The sequence below is a fragment of the Manis javanica genome, chromosome 14 (assembly GCF_040802235.1).
Source record: "Manis javanica isolate MJ-LG chromosome 14, MJ_LKY, whole genome shotgun sequence".
Lineage (NCBI taxonomy): Eukaryota > Metazoa > Chordata > Mammalia > Pholidota > Manidae > Manis > Manis javanica.
In genome coordinates, this window is record NC_133169.1 from 50,696,923 (window position 1) to 50,714,798 (window position 17,876).

General features: G+C 40.4%; 1 protein-coding gene across 1 annotated transcript; it reads right to left on the reverse strand.

The window, feature by feature from the left end:
- Nucleotides 1-4,099: 4,099 nt before the first annotated feature.
- Nucleotides 4,100-15,359, reverse strand: LOC108405209 (uncharacterized). The gene is given in 6 exon segments (XM_037002119.2): nt 4,100-4,615; nt 4,617-6,040; nt 9,164-9,259; nt 9,692-9,818; nt 13,981-14,048; nt 15,214-15,359. Coding segments are annotated over 5 exon segments (1,776 nt in total). The 5' UTR covers nt 14,014-14,048; nt 15,214-15,359; the 3' UTR covers nt 4,100-4,519.
- Between the last annotated feature and the right edge of the window lie 2,517 nt (nt 15,360-17,876).

The following is a 17,876-nucleotide window of genomic DNA, read 5'->3' on the forward strand; positions in this document are numbered from 1 at the left end:
AGAAGGCAAGTCAACATTACAAGGTGATAATATGAACTGAAATACAAACAGTATTACTCTGGTAGCATAAATCTAATAGTGAGGAAACATCTGACAGATCGAATGGAGGGACAGTCTAGAAAAAAATGGCCTATTCATTTCAGATGTTCTCATGAGAAAACATCTCATAATGCTCAGAGATAAGAGCTCAAAAACAGTTGAAAACACAGACATTTTGAATAATAACTTTGAATGCTATGAATACAATATAGCAAGCATGTCAACCATATTATTGAAGCATATTTTTGCTTTTTCAGGTTACTTTGAAAATGACCTATCAAGAAGTTAAGGGAATGAGACATTTTTCTTTTGCCTCTATTCTGAACAAATCTCTTTGAGAGTAAGATAAATTAGGCAATAAAAACCTATTGATGACTTAATGATTGTTAACTCTGCCTAGTTCTCTTACGATTCATATATTTTGGTGTCCTGTTTCCTTACTCCAGATAGGAACCTACATTCTCTTCCTCTTTGGTGATCTAGTGAGATGACTGAGAAGGGGAAATGTGGACAGGAAAGGGAGGGGTTGACAGTTTTATTAATGAGATATTTATATTCAACAGCGGTCTGAAGAATGTTATGACATTGGGATGGCCCTTGGGTACAACCTGTGAGGGTCATTCCCTCTTAAACCTCATGTTCACTTCATCCAGGATGATTAGGTATTAAAATCTGTTTTATCTTACCTCAAACCACTGAGTATAGAATTGGGCAAAAACGTTATACTTAAATTACTTTTACTGATAAATACACTGATCTTCATGACTCTAGCTGGCCTGGGCAGCTTCTTCCAGAAAAGGAAACCTCTTTCAGGCATCAAGCAGGTTGAGTAACTCTGTTCACCTCCCAAGTCATTTATTTGCCTCACAGCCAGAGGTAATTACCATTCTGAATTTTGTGTTTATGTGGTAATAGTCTCCAAATAGGGCCCCAGTGAACCATGTCCCTGGTATTCACACCCTTGTATAAGCACCCCTTGAATTTGGGCCAAATCTGTTTATCATTTTTGGCCAACATAGCAGAATTAATGTCCTGTGACTTCCAAAACTTGAGGTATAAGATTTGCACCTTCCACCTACTCTCAAAATGCTCACTCTTGGGACACTCCCTCCCAGAAAACCAGCTACCCTCTGCAAGAAGCCTGAAACACATGGAGAAGCCCATTGGCGTGCTTAGCTTGCAGTCATCAATTGCCAGCCATTGTGGACATACGCTGTTTTGTCTTCAGCCCCAGCTGCCAACTGACTGCAAACACATTAGAGATGCTAATTACCAAGGTATGGGTAAGGCCAAATATGGAACCAAGACAGATACTGTTTTGAGCTGCTAAATTTTGGGGTGAGTTGTTAAACAGTGATAGATAACTAGATGACCTTGTCATTCAATCACTTTTTAGTATCTTTACTACATGTACATAACTTAGAAGAGATTTAATTTTCCAAAACATGACATTTACCACATAGTTTCCTATGACTTTTTAAAACAATTCATTTTTGTGTTTTACATATGGCTTTGGTTCATTTTCACTGTTCTGTTAATAGTCCAGAATGTATCCATTCTATTCATAGACATTGCAACTACTTCCAAATATTTGCTACTATGGTCAGTGCTGTTGAAGAATATCTTTATATATCTTGGGGTGCTTGTATACACTTAACTACCATATATATATATGTAGGAGTGGTACTTCCGTGGTTTATGACATGCACATGTACTTTATGAATGTCAATGATCTGTATCAATATTTATTTCCACTAGTAGAGCATGGATTTAATTCCACATACCCAAAATTCAGTATTGTCACACATCTTATTACCCATACATACGAAATCATACCTGCTTGTAGCCCCAATACACATCTTTTAACTACTAAGTTAAGCATTTTTGCACATTTTTGCAAATTCGTATATCCTCTTCTGTGAAATAAGTTCTCACGTATTCAGACTACTTTCTTCTCTACTAGGTTTATCTTTTTTAATTGGTTTCTAATGGTTTGTTGGGGATGTTGTGGAAAGATCTTTGTATTATTTATAAAATCTTTCCCTATCTTAAGGTCAAAATTATTCTTTACATATTCTTCCCCAAAATAAACAATTTTGCCTTTCTTACATTTTTTGTTTTAGTGAAGATAGGTACCTAGTTTTTTTGTACATGAACCATTTGTTTCTTAGAGATATTATTGAATAGTTCATTCTTTCCCCATATGCTGTCATGAATACTTGAAACATTATGCCATTTTCCCAGCGGGAATGGTAAATACTGTTACCAGTTTAGTCTTACTGCTTGGCTTTTTTATGATGAGGGGTGGGGGGCCGAGTATTTTGATTGTTTTATTTGTATTTGTTGAGATGAACGTGTGAATTTCTCCTTTGTCTGTTAAGGTGATACACAGCATCTGTAAGTTTTCCCATATTAAGTAGCCCATGCATTCCCATGGAAAATCAGTATTTATCATGCTTACTTTTGGATTACATTTGCTGATGCTTTGTTTAGGATTTTTATATTTCTGTTTACAGGTGATACTGGTCTGCAGTTTTCCTCTCTGGTACTTTCCTAAGGTTTTGATAATGATTGTATTAGAATCATTGTGCTTATACCTTACCTCCTTCAGAAGATCCTGCATTAGACTTAAATGGACTTGCAAATTGAATAGATCTCACCTTAAAAATAACTGGGCCTAATATTACTTTTGATCTTTTTTAAAAATGATTTTAGGACTACTGACACCTGGAGAATGCTATGGTCTTAATGTTTGTGTCCCTTCAAAATTCATGTTGAAATCCTAACCCCAAAGGTGATGTCATTAGGAGATGGGGCTTTGGGGAGGTGATTGTCATGAGTGGAGCCCTCATGAATGCAACTGGTGCCCTCATAAAAGAGGCCCGAAAAGAGCTCCCTTGCCCTTTTCACCACTTGAGAATACAAGCAAGCATCAGGAAGAGGGTCCTCACCAGAACACAGCCATGTTGGTGCCTTGATCTTGGACTGCCCTGCCTTCATAACTGTGGCATTTCATTATTGCAGCCTGAACCAACGAAGAGAAGAAGTTCTATTTTCCTGGAAATTTGAAAAACTCAACCATTAAAGAAGGGCTGTGGAGAAAGGGACATTGCAGATGGAGCACTAAATGGTGTAGAAGTTTGTTCCTCACAAGTCTGAAGCAATGAGACCAATTAGTCCCAGGAAGCAAAAGCTGAATTCAGTTTTTTGCTTTGCTTAGTCTCCAACCCCAATGGCACCTTAACTGAGGTATTTTTAGTTCCTTGACAAAAAAACTAATACTTTTCTTTTTAACAAAATGAGCATTTCAGTCCTTGAGTGCCTGCCTATGCCTGACAAACTGGGTGAAGCTAGATGTACTAGCCTCTGTAAAGTTCAACAACTTTAGTTTGACTTGAGATCATTTTCAGTTTGCTCAAATTATTGTTCACAATTTTTAAAATGCTGAAATATTTGAAATAACTTGTTGAAGGATATAAGTCCATTTTTCCAGTTCAGAAAAAAGCACCTGAACTTACAGCCTGAATTTTTGTCTAGTGGCCTTCAGACTGTGTGGGGTGGGAGTGAGCATCATCTCTGATGAGGTGAAGGTGGAATGTCCGAATTAAAGTCACCTGGTTCCTTTTGCCTCCAAGAAAGATGAGTGGAATTCCAGATTGTTCCTGGGCTTTACCAATGGGTGGTAACCAGGGTGCTCAAGGAAGCAGGCTGAGCCTGTGAGCCAAATCATCCTCCTTATGGCTATATTGTGAGATAATTTTTAACATTTATCAGTAAATTAACTTGCAAAAGCAGTAGCTGTCTCAATAACCTTTCTCAACTTAATATAGCAAAGGTAATCACTTTAAGATTAAAACAAGTGAAATACCATGCATTTTGTGATATGAAATAAAGTGACTTTAGAGCTGCTCCCTGAAACAAGTAGTCAGGGAGAAAATTCACAGAACTGTATACCTGCATAGCTTACAGACTGATTTGCTCTTCAGGTGATTGGTTTAGAAGACAGAAAAAAACGACCCAAAAGTTTCAACAACCACAAAATACAGAATTTGCTTTGAAACAATTTTTAAAACCAAATTTTAGTCACAGTGAGGTAGCTACAGGTCACCTGCTTACAGTTCTTCTCCAAAACATTCTTAGTACAATTGGCTTGTATAACACTTACAGTTTCAAAAAAAATAGATTCCTAGATTGTCAAAATTTCATGGCTGCACTTTTACATAAAACCTTCCATAAAACATGCTTTCCAGTGGTATTTGTGAAAGCTGGTGGTGGTTGCCATACATCACTAGAATGAAAATATAATATACTAACATTTTGATCTTATAAATTCTCTATTTTATAATCAGTAATAACTTAAAAACATGAAAAAATATTTTAAAGAAGCCATCCTAATCCTCCTAAGGTAACATGCATCATGAAGTCTCTGATGTTTGACAGCCTAGATTCTGAAGTTTAACTGACAATTAACTAATTTTTATCACTTTCTCCCCAAGATGAATTCTCTGATATTTATTGTGGAATGAACTTCAACTAGATTTTCCACATGCATTTTATGGTTTTTCTCCAGTATGAGTCCTCTGATGATTGGTAAGGGATGAGCTCTGACTAAAAGCTTTCCCACATTCTTTACATTTATAAGGCTTTTCTCCTGTATGAATTCTCATATGTGTCATAAGGGATGAACTTTGTCTGAAGGCTTTCCCACATACTTTACAGTTGAATGGTTTCTCTCCAGTATGAATTCTCTGGTGCTGAATTAGAGCTGAGCTTTGGTTGAAGGCTTTTTCACAGTCACTACATTTATAAGGTTTCTCTCCAGTATGGATTTTTCTATGAGTATTAACTGCTGAGTGGGAACTGAAAGCTTTTCCACATTCTTTACAATTATATGGTTTTTCTCCAGTATGGATTCTATTGTGTATATTAAGCCGTGAAATCCAGGAGAAAGCTTTCCCACATTCATTACATTTGTAGGGTTTTTCTCCAGTATGAATTCTTTGATGCTGTATAAGAGCAGAGCTTTGGCTGAAGGCTTTCCCACATTCTTTACATGCATAAGGTTTCTCACCAGTGTGAATTCTCTGATGTATAATAAGGGCTGAGTGGTAACTGAACACTTTTCCACACTCATTGCAGTTAAAGGGCTTCTCTCCAGTATGAATCCTGTGGTGTCTGCTCAGCCGTGATATTGAAGTAAAAGCTTTCCCACACTGGCTACATTCATATGGTTTCTCGCCAGTATGAATTCTATGATGTTGAATAAGAGATGAGCACTGACTAAAGGCTCTCCCACATTCATTACACTTATAGGGCTTTTCCCCAGTATGAATTCTCTGGTGATTATTAAGGGATGAGCTACCTTTAAATGTTTTCCCACATTCATTGCATTTATAGGGCCTCTCTCCAGTATGCATTCTCTGATGTCCAATAAGAGATGTAGTGAAACTGAAGGCTTTTCCACATTCACTACATATATAAGGTTTCTCTCCAGTATGAACTCTCAGATGCTGAGTTAGAGATGAGCTTTGGCTAAAAGCTTTCCTACATTCCTTACATTTATAGAGCTTCTCTCCAGTATGGATTCTCTGATGTTTACTCAGGGAAGAACTGTGGAGGAAGATTTTCCCACAGACATTACATTTGTAGCATTTACGTACTATATTGACTCCCAGTTGTTTAAACAGAATTGAATACTGCTGTGAATGGGGTTTCCTTCCTCTGGAAGCCATTCTGGGTTTTCTAGTAAGTGATGATTTTAGAGCAAGATTCTTCCCCAGTTCAATACCTGTAAAGCTTCTCTCCATCATGTAGGTTTTTTTAATGGTAATTAAGAGTTTCCTGAAGGGTTTGCTGTTTTGGCCTTGCTGCTTCTCTAGTTTGTCCTCATTTATGTAGGTCTTTCCTGACTTGAAGTCAAAAGGAGCATCATCTATGAATTTATTCATTACTTCCTGACCTTCTTCTTCTGAAACTGTGGTTTCAAACAAGCTCTCCCATCCTAAAATAAACAAAACATGTTAAGTCTCCCTTGCACTAAGAATAAAGAAAAGTGACATCAAAATACACAAGGGCCACTAACAAATACATTCTTGGAATCTTAGGAAAGGATGGGGAGAAAAGAGGAAGAGGAAGAAGTGGAATGGAAAGGTCTAAAGAAACCTACATATAGATGGGCTGGGGAGCTCTGAGGCAAGCTCTTCCAACAGGAGCCAGGCCTGACCTAGTCACAAAGCACAGGTCAGAGGGCATAGGGCACTGATGAATACAGAAGGAGGTGTAACACCTCAGTTTTATTTCCCACATCAGCCATGAGTGCATTCTAGGTAAACCCAGAAGAAAACTGCAGAAGGTCTATAAATAAAAGGTAGAAGAGCTACTGCCCCTAAAAAACTCTGAATAAAACACAGAGCCTCCACTAGTGCTGTTTTGGGATTCATGTGAGGGTTATATATAGTGTGTGATGGACACTCACTCAAGCAATATTTACTGAATGCCCACTATGCCACACACAAAGGTCAAGACTAAGGATTACAAGCAATGTGCCAGACAAGAGTACAATTTTCACAAGGTTTACATTCTAGTATCAGGATATGGACAATGAACAAGTGACCAAATAAACATGGAAGTACTAGGAATGAAGAGAACTAAAACAAAAATGAGGTTAATATGTAAGAAGAATGAACAAGCTGATGATTTAAACTGGGTGATAAGGAAATAAAATTAAAGATGAGATGCAAATAACAAGAGCTGGACATGCTAAATGTTGGTATAAAGATGATTCCAGTCAGAAAGAATTGACACAAAAGCCCTAAGGCAGGAGTAAGCTTTGTATGTTTGAGGAACATAAAAGAATCCAGTGTAGCCTAACCAAGAGGGAACAAGAGGAGAGTGTCAGGAGATGAAGAAAAGAGGTAGGTGGGGCCCATATCATATGGCACCTTGTAAGATTTAAGGAAGCATCTGGAGTTTCTTCTAAGCATCTTGGGATTAGAAGGGATATGGTTTCATTTAAAAGGATCACTCTGGTATATGACAAATGAACTGTAATTGGGTGTGGGGGGAAACAGAACAAGGGCTGATGTAGAACAGTCAATCAGGAGTTTGCCAAAGCCTTCCTGGATTGAGGTGATGGCAGTTTGCACTGACATGATGATGGGGGTGGGCAAGTTTGGGATGTTTTAGAGGTTGAGAAGATAGGAATATTCCCCATGAACAGAATGTAGAGAATAAGTCAAAGAAAGGACTCAAGAATGAATGATGCCTAGCTTCTGGCTTCAGCAGCCTGATGAGGGATTGGTGTCATATAACAATATGGGGAATACTGGGAGAAGAGCTCAATCTTCAGAATAATTTCTTGTCCTACCTTTTTGATCGCTTAGGATACAGCACAAGACAGGAATAACTGGTTCAAAGAATGAATGTATTTTATGAAAGGGCTTTTAATTTCTTACCAAAAAATGATATAATCACTGTAAGAATTAAGAAAATCCACAAAACTATAAAAATGAAAATACAGTTTACCCATAAATACATGATAAAAGTATAATAATTGTTCAGTGTATAATTTAACTCACCAGAATTTTTCTGTATATAAAAAACACATATACTTAAGAAATAAAAATGGATTGAAACTAAGCTTCCCCCTGCCCCTTTTCACTTAAAAAATTGTGAGCTTCTCTCTGTCAATAAACATAGGTAGACACCATCATTTTAACAGTTATGTAATATTCTAATGTATGAACATATTACAATTTAACAGATCCCCTTTAAAATGCCTGCAAAAGAAGGTCAAGTTGATATTAATGATTTCTCTGCCAACCAGAAAGCTCAAAACCAAATTTGTAACTCATCCATAGCTACCATTCTGGTCCTTACATGTATTTATTTTCTAAAGTTCTGACTGAATTTCTGTGTTATTATATCAGCTTCACTTTCCTTGAATTGCTGGTGGAAGGTGACAGAATATATGTTAGTATATAAGTAGAAAAAGCTGCCTGAAATGAATAAAGATATGAGTCGGCAAAGCAAAGGGCCCTATAAATGCCAAATAACAGTATTTTTTAAAAAAGAAAAACTCCTTGATACAATCTAATGAATCTTCTGAATTCCAAAGAGAATATCCCTTAATATTCTAGAGAAAAGACAAAAAGGGGGAAAAACAGGTTTTCTGTGTAAGAAATAGAGAAAAAGAATCAAGCTAACAACTTTTTATCAACAAAACTCAGTGCCCAAAGACTGTGAAGTAAAGTTTGAGCAATTCTGAGGAAAAAAATTAACTGATGCCAGAATTCTAGATCCAAAACATAATTCCCACAGAAGAGGTAAAAGAATTGATTTTAGACATGCACAAATACAGCACACATGAACTTTTCTGAAAACATTCTTCAAGAAAATATTCTAGTCAAACCAAAGGGAAAAGTCTTTAGACCAGGTTCATGAGTGGAAACGCAAGACTGAGCTGACACAGACAGCCTGTCACCTGCATTGAGAGAAATAAATGCTGGATAAATAACAAAACTCAAGAGAGAGCCATCCGCTGGTGCTGGAAAGAAAGACAAAATTCATCAGAACAGAAAGCAAGAGTTTATTGACACAGCAACCCATAGGAATTATAGAGATTTTAGAGATATATCCTAGCAGCAAAGGTCTGGGACATCTGCTTTCTCTTTCATGACGTATATAAATATACGTGTATCTTTTCTGTCTAGCTGAACCATTTGTATTAAGTTGCAGACAAAACAAGTCAAAGCAAAAACGGAAGATAGAACAAAGAAGAAGTATTGTAGTGATAAAAGGTTTGGAATTTAAGAAAATAATCAATCCAGTAAAAGAAAAAAATGGGAATGATATGAATCACAAACCTTTACACATTACATGTTGTACTACATATTCTGCTTCAAATGTCAAGGGTATATGACCAGGATTCAACTTGTCTCTCTGAACTTGACCTAGCAAGTAGTCATAAAGGTGAGTGAAGATATGCCTTCCCAGTGTTTCTCACTGGGCCTGGCACATCAAAGAGAGCCCTGCTCAATGTCTCCTAAGCACAGGCTCCTTGCTGAGAAGCAGTTTCTAGGCAGTTAGAAAATGCTTCACCCACTTCCCAAGTACTGTCACTCACCTACACATGTGCCTTGAGAAACTCCATTTTCCACCATCCAGGGGTCTTCCCCTTGCTCTAACTGGAAAATAACCTTTGGTTTGGAAAACAGAATCCCTGTTCATGGGCAAGAAAGAGAATGAGTCTGTAGCACAGACAAGAGTGGCCACATGAGTAGGATCCAGCCCGAGGGTCTCAGGGGCAGTGGGACAGCTGAAGGGAGAGTTTTGTTCTGAGGGACTTAAAATTGGGCTCCCAGGAAGCACTTTCAGGAAGAAAGTTAGGGCTCTGGCTGTACACTCCATTATGCTGGAACCTCTTGTGAGGCCCAGGAAGATAGAGTTTGGTGGGGCAAGAGACAGAAAAAGCATAGACAGGATGCCATTATCAACTCTACCAAGCTGAGATCTCTCCTGGCAGCCGAGGGGAATAGCCACTGCCATTCTTGAAGCCCACCCATGGGCTGAACCTGGACAAGCTCTCCACTGTGTTGGAGAAGGCACCAAGATGCTCCTGAGCAGATTCTGCACCAGGAGGAAAGGTCCTTACCCAGCGAGACCAGGGCGCTGTAGTTCTCCAGCATCACCTCCCGGTACAAGGTCCTCTGCGCAGAGTCCAGGTGCAGCCACTCATCCCGGCTGAAGAACACTGCCACGTCCCTGAATGTCACAGACACCTGTAACAGCAGGACCATTCCTGCTCACCCAGGACCATCCCCACAGTGGGATGCCACCATTCAGAGTTCTGAGCATTTCCAGCCAAATACTTCCTGACCACCCTTGGTTACTGAGTACATTATTTACCACGTACCTTCTGGGACTGAAGCACTGTGCCCAGAAAAGGGAAACACAGCAGCCCAAGAAGCACTTGAAATCAATCAACAAAATCAGATGATGGAAACAGAACTGGAGACATGGAAATGTACAATTACCTCTCCCTCTCATTCTGTAGGTGAGACATGAAAGTCAGGCCTGAGGAGGCGGCTCCAGCACACTCAGGGAGGAATGTGTATGTCTGTGTTCTGTGAGCCATCTCTGTGTCCTGGGTGACAGGACCATGACGTTTCCAGTAAAGGAGGCTCGGAGAACATCCAGGCTTTGCCAGGAGAGGGCCCGGGGTGGTGGGCTGTCTAACCTCCCAACAAGAGCCACGTGAGAAGGCTACAGTTGGAACGCTCCCTCTCCGCCCCTGAAGCCTTTGCTCTGCTGCCTCTCCCCTGCTTCCTGGCATCATGAGTGACCTCACAAATAGTGGCCCCTTTCTTTCCTTATGAAGAATCTGATTTTTTTCTTTTTTTACAGAAAATTAGAAAAGAATAGACAAAATTAAAAGAAATGTTAACTTTCTACCACCATAAACAAGTTTTGTTAATTTCTTGTTGTTGTCCTCTCAGATATTTTACATGCTAATACAGCTCCAGATTTGAACAGGGATGAAATGGTATATAGGTAACAACCACACCCAACCTTCTTTATTTGCATAAATGAATCAGTTTGTTTAACTAACGTTCGGATGGGCATTTGTTTTTGCTTTTATAACTCTAGAAGTGCTGGGGTTACCGAGCACTCCCCTACCATCAGAAAAGCCTGCAAAGCTTATTTCCCTGCAACACATTTCTAGAGGTAAAAATGCCAGGTCACAGCTTGCTTTCTCTTTACCATGCCCAAAATGCCAAAAAGGAGGTCATGAGGCCAGGGATATTCTCTGACCTGTAAGGGCAAACACAAATTTAAAATAATAAGAGGCTATTGGAAATAAGGGAGAAGATTCTCACCCACTTTCTGTTTTCTTTCTGAATTTCCTTCTCTGTTCTTTCCCAATGTACATACAAAGCTCCCTCTTACCCATGGGGGATACATTCCAAGACCCCAGTGAATGCCTCAGACCTCAGACAGTACCAAACCGTATATGTACTATGTTTTTTCCTATACATAAGCACCTATGATAAAGTTTAATTTATAAATTAGGCACAGTATGAGACTAACAACAATAATAATAAAACAGAACAATTATAACAACATCCTGTAATAAAAGTTATGTGAATGTGGTCTCTCTCTCTCAAAACATTTTCTGTACTATACTCACCCTTCTTGTGATGATGTGAGATGTTTGTGATGAGATGAAGTGAGGTCAATGACATAGGCGTTGTGATGAGTAACTGAAACCTGGGAAAGCTAAACCAGGTAAGGGGTCTGAGGCGACTATAAAATCTTTTTAATGGCAAATGAGTGACTTGCCAGTCTCAAAACTTAGGACCATTTCCTTAAAGGCCTGGTAACTATCGCTTTGAATATGCCAATCTGCCAGTTTCCTGGGAGGAGATAGGCCTAACTTGTCACCTGACAAATTTCCAAATTGCAAAACTGGGTTGTCACCACTTAGCTATATAAGGGGGAGCCTTCTATCTCTGCAATCTTTTTAGTGGACTGCCTGAGATGCAATTTCATTCTGGCTTAACGATTAGTCAATAATAAAAGTGCTTTTTTCCACTTCTGCCATTCTGGAGAGGTTTTTCTGGGTTGGGAGGAGACTGTGCTTTAACTGTATTTCCCCAAGTGCCATGAGAGGGCAAAGAAGGGAAGAAATCACACAGTGGACCAGACGTTCCTCACCTCAGGAAAGGCTCACTTCCCCACAACTGCCTCCCAAACCACTGCCCAAGCGCAGCTAATACTAAGAAGGATCCCTGACCACACCTGCTGACTCACAGGTCTCCTTTCTTGGATCTTCCTAGAAAATCACTGGACCCTCACTGAGGTAGGGCAGGGACATGGGACAAGCACCATGATTAATTTTTCCTGCCTCTGATGAAAAATGCCAATATAAATTATATAGTAAGAACAAGAGGGACTCCATTTTAAGGCTAAGATTCCATTTTTAAAAACCAAGGGAGTTATGAGGTAATATTCCTAACATACTTTATGGTAATCAGCCTATAAGTGACCCTATCTTAAGGCAGGGCAAGTAGTCCTAAATAATATGTCCCCACTGCTTGAGGGTAACCACTATCTTGGAGAAGAACAGGATCAAAAAATTCCTTGTGATAAGTTTATCTTACAGAATAGAGGACAGACTACAGATGGTGACATAAGGTCTCTCACAGGAGACAGACATTATGAGACTCCATGTCAAGCCTATTGCCCCCTGACCCTTTGCCCCATTCTTGAAAGCCTTAAAGAAAGAATCCTATGCCCTTAAGCACCTCTTCCCTGAGGTTGCTTGCACTCCCCTTTCTTCAAGTGTGTACTTGACCTTTAATAAAGCCACGTCACTGCTCAACTTACTGTGTTTTGTCTCTGGATTTCCAAGCCTCTTGGGAGGTTAATAAAAGTCTTCCCAGTGCTAAGATTTCATGATTTCATTCAATTTTCTAGACTCAAGCACAAATCTTCACTCTGTCCTACTTCAGACAAGTAAGGAATGTCTACTGAGATCTCTGATTTGGGTTTGCAAGTTCCCATTACCTGGGTAACCTGGAAGAGACTGCAGCTGTACAATCATGCTCTTTAGGCATCTGCCAAAAATCTTTCTTTGCTTTGGGAAGTTGTCAAAACATAATCTCACTCCATCTAGTGCTCTGTGGCTCCCGGAAATCCTGGGGTGGTAGGGACTTAGTTCCCACACAGCGCAGATTCAAAGGGTCACTGGATGCCAGTTTACTCTGCCCTACGCCAAGCTGGAGTTCAGTGAACTTCCCTTTCCTCCCTCTGCTCTTCCTTGTTCTCTGCTGCCTGCTGCCATTCACTGCTAATCTCACTTTAATGAATTCCTTCCTTACCTACACTTGTCCTATCTGGTCAAGAACTCTTTCGATCAGAGTCAAGAACCCTCTCCCGTCCAGGCTGAGGTTTCACCTAGTGCACAGGGAGAGACTTCCTCAGTGCAGCTGCCCAGCAACATTACCAGGTACTACTTTAGCTGACTGGGCTTCATTTCCTGGAGGGTAAGACCAGCCTGTTCTCTTCGATTTCTAGTATTATGGAAGGAACTGATTGCCCCATGTTTCTACCCTCCATCAGGCAAAAACATACCTGGATCCCTCACAAAGCTCTGGGTATGGCACAGGTATGGAACTACAGTCTCATTCAGTTCCTAGTCAGCAAGTACTTAACTGTTACATGGAAAATTTGCAGTGAGACTGGCCCTGAGGCAAGGGAAACACCTTCCTTCCAGAGTTCTTCACCAGCCAGGCCCTTGGCCCCTCCAGTCTTCACTGCCTAAAAAAGCTCAACAAAGGATAAAGCTTGTTCATGACCTCTGAACTTGGGAGGTGCAGGGACCAAGGACAGGTCACCCCAAGATGTGCCATCGTGGCATGCAGACTATTTCAGAGTTGAGAATAATTAAGGCCCAAAAGACTCAGAAAGAAACTTTGACCTCCCACACCACAACTACATAAAAAGAATTTAGATAGAGAACATGCTCCAGAAGGAGAGCTATCACCTTAGAGAGCTATAGTACAATGTGAACTAGGAGTGACAGGGAGGAATGTGACAAAGCCTTAGGTTCAAGTTTCTATGTTTACCCCTGGGTTCTGTGTGGCCCATCAAGTGTTTTGTTTATCAAACATTTACTTTGTTCATATTCCCCATGAACTGCTTCCCTTTTTCTTTGAAGTCTTAGACCCCCATCCTCACCTCCTTGGTTCAGGATGACATATATACTTTATGCTCCCTGACTGTATGGCTTCCCCATATGTATGTAATTAAACTTCGGGTTTTTCCTTCTGTCACTCTGTCTCATGTCAATTTGATTCTTAGACCAGCTAGAAGAACCTCGAGGGGTCAAGGAAATTCCTTCCTCCCAACAAAGACAATTCAAGAAAAAACTTCATTCACCTTAGCCTGGGCCGGCAGGAACCCTGTGGCCATTTCCCTCTCCCTGCTGCCCCTCTTGGAGAAGGTACCTGAAACGGGGAAAGAAACTGTGAGATCTCTCCACACTGGCTGTACTCCTGACCTCATTAGGCAAGACCAAGTTAGAAATCTCCACACCAAGCACCCTGCAGAAGGAAGCAAGCGGGAACCTGGAAGCTCAGGCATTCCTGAGTCAGAGGGCCCCGGGCATGGCCACAGAAACCAAGGGTGTGCAGGAAGCACACTTCCAGTCCCTGGGCCTCCAGCCTCTCAGCAGGTGGTTCATGAATAAAGATGCATCGAACTATGGCATTAGAACCATCCATGCAATAACAGAGTAAAGGGAAGTCATGTCAGGCTCACAGATTAAATGAAGTAACAAACATTCCACACAGCTGCACTTAGATATTTTGAGCTATAATACTAAAATTATAATAATTATATACACACAACATATCATTATATATAATGCGTAATACTGTAGAATGATAGCAATACTAATTATAAGAATTCTTCACATAGCATTTGAAGAATTGGGGTCCTTTTCAGGAACAGCCAACCAAAACAGTACTCTCTTCTCTTCCTCTTGGAAGTGGCTCTTCCTTTATGAAGAAAGTGTTATTAAAGCTCCTTCATTGTAAAAGGAAACTTGACCCACCCATTCTCCCCTCCCAATTCCCAAAACCACAAGGCTCAAAAAAGAGCGTACCTGGCTAGAAACGAACTTAAAAGTTAGAGGAAAGTGAAGTAACTTCGCAAGCAGACAAAATAATTCTAAACAAAAAAGATAACGGTTAAATCACTAGGATTCACTCTGGGAAGACAACACCAAAGCCAAGTTGGACAAACCTCGTCAGCGTAAAGTTTCAACTCTGGGGAGGGCAAAAACCAACAAACGCGACGAGCCGAAAACCGCCCCAGGGTTCACGAAGCCTGAAACCAGAAACTTCCCGCAACCTCCTTCCGGGGAGCATTTCTCCAGGAGCCCGGCTCGAGGCTGAGGCCCCGGGGTCTGTTTGTGGCAGCCTGGACTTCCGGCCTCCGCGCGGGGACCCCGGCAACGCCCCCTTCGCGAGCCGCGGTGACCTGCCGAGGCCGCCCGGGCGCGGACGCCCGGAGCCGGGGCGCGGCCAGGACTCGCGCCGCGGTTGGCCCTCAGCCCTGGTCCCGCCGCAGGAGCTTGCACACCCGGGCCTTCTGACCCGCAGCCTGTACCTGGGCCCGCCGCGACAGGGACTCCAAGCGGCGGACCGTACTGGAAGCTAGCGGGAACACCTAGTTCACGGATATTTTTTTTGCCGCCGCCGCCGGGCCCCGGGCGCAATGCGCCTGCGCACCAGAGAGCCCGCTCCCTGTTCCCACCCCGCGGCGCTTTGCTATCCCTTGGAACTACGTTTCCCAGACGTTCCCGGGACACGCTACTTACGGTGTCCTAGCAGGGTCAACAGCAATCTTGCTATGAGCCTGAGAAGCTTAAAGCCGCGTCTTAGAGCCTCGGGTCTAACCTCTTCTTACCTTCTTGAGCATCGTTTTTTACTTTTTCATGATTATAATAACAATGGAAATCAGAGGGAAAAGTGAGTATGTATTTTAAAACGTGGAAGAATAGCCGCTCGCTGCGACTTTTCTTGGTTGGTGAGAGAACTGTTAGCATCTATTTTACAGATTTTTTAATTTTAAAAAATCTTAAGTTTTGTAGCATAAAAGATCCGTTTTCTTAACGTGAAATTGCAGTCATAAGCAAATGTTGCTTAGGGAACAATAATTATATATTAACCTTAACAGAAATAAAAGAATATTTGTCTTAAAATGCAGGATTTTGTTACATAGCCTTTCGTCATGCAATTACATTACTCAAAAATTTTAATTCCCAAAGGAAAATTATTCATGCTGTGTGAGCTTTAAAGGTTGAAATGTTTAACTGCAACATCAACCCGGGCGTGATTCATGATATGTCTCCCCTGCACGAGGGAATTTCGATTTACAATTAACATGGTGAAAATCTTGTATTAGAATTCTGCAGAGTCTTCAATACCTTATCTAGCTCTTATTCATAGTCCTATCTATAGCTTTGAAGAGTCCTGGTAAGTTTCCCTCCTTTGCAACCTCACTTTCCCACCTCATGGAAATACAGTCTCCCACATACACATGATGGAAGACAATAAAATAAGTTAGATGTCTAAATTTCGATTATACTTCTCCTTGTTGATACCAGGATATTAGTATGCAGGCAGTAATACTACTTCAAGAGATGCAGACAGCAAAATATATATTTGATGTTTTGAGAAGGAAGCTACCAACAACTGAAGTGATTACTCAATCCTTGGTTGACTTCTCTCCAAATAGGTCCGTGGTCCCCACTGGTGCTTTAGGTTCTGGTAGAAAAGCCCTCCTGCTGGGGGTTTTGTTACACTCCCCAAGCCACTCAAAGCTGAGCTGGCATTACCTCCCCAAAATGGAGACCACATCTGTTATAAACGTCTTTCAAATTCACTTGTTTCTTCTAAAACTTAACCTCTATTATATTTCCAAAATTTTTTAAAAGCAAAAACAAATTTATGCTATTTTTTTCTTTCAGATATTAAATATTGACAATATTTTCTCTGATTTCATTTATATTTTGGTATACTGACTTTCTAAAACTTAGATACAATTAACATACAGCATTGTATTTGTTTCAGGCGGACAGGATAATGATTTGAAAATTGTATACACTGTGAAATGATGACCACAGTAAGTCATCACAATGGTTACCATCCATTACCATACGTGATTACGTTTTTTCCTGTAATTAAAAACTTTCAAGATATACTCTCTTAACTTTCAAATATACAAGACAGTATTGTTAACTGTAGTCACCATGCTGTATGTTACAACCCCATGACTTACTTATTGTATAACTGGAAGTCTGTACCTCTTGACCACTTTCACCCATTTTTCCAATCCCTTTTCCCCCACCCCTACCCCAGCCTGATAACCACCAATCTATTATCTATGAGCTTTAAGTTAAAGTAGCAGCCAGTGCAAGAAGGATACTTACCACCCTCTTCTGTCCCCTGAGAGAAGTAAATAAATTTCACTTGTGAAAGGTACCTCCCTATATCAGAAGGTAAAGATAATCCTTATCACCAGGGGTAGGGAATTCAGAGCCAAGAAGGAGGTATAAACAAACCTTGGTACTTCTTTACTAATTTGCTACCCCAAGCCTGAACTTGTCTCGTTAATTCTTCTCAAATTTACTGTTTCTTTGACTAAAAGGTATAAAAGCTGCCTGCTTTGGTTATTTCTCTGAATCTCATATTTATATGAGCTCCAGTATGTACAATTAATTTTTTTCTCCTGTTAATCTATTTTATGTCAATTTAATTTTTGGTCAGCCAAAAAAAAAACCCTCCAAGGGTAGAGAAAAAGTTTTCCTTTCCTACTATATGGTATTCCTATTTTTAATTTTTTGAGGAACTTCTATACTGTTTTCCATAGTGGCTGTATCAGTTTACATTCCCACCAAAAATTGACAAGTGGTCCCTTTTCTCTGCAGCCTTACCAACACTTGTTATTTTTTGTTTTGATGATAACCATTCTAATAGGTGTGAGGTGATTTTTCACTGTGATTTTGATTTGCATTTCCCTGACGACTAGCTATGTGAAGTATCTTTTCATGTGTCTGTTGGCCATCTGTATTTCTTCTTTGGAAACGTATATTCAGATCCTCTGCCCATTTTTTAATCGGATTTTGGGGGTATTTTTTACTACCGAGTTGTTTGAGTGTTTTATATGTTATAGATAGTAGCCCCTTCTCAGATGTCTCCCTCTTAGTTCTGAGCTCTGCTCTCTTTGCGTTGAGTTCCCTATCTAATTGGCTTTCCAGTCCAGGGTTT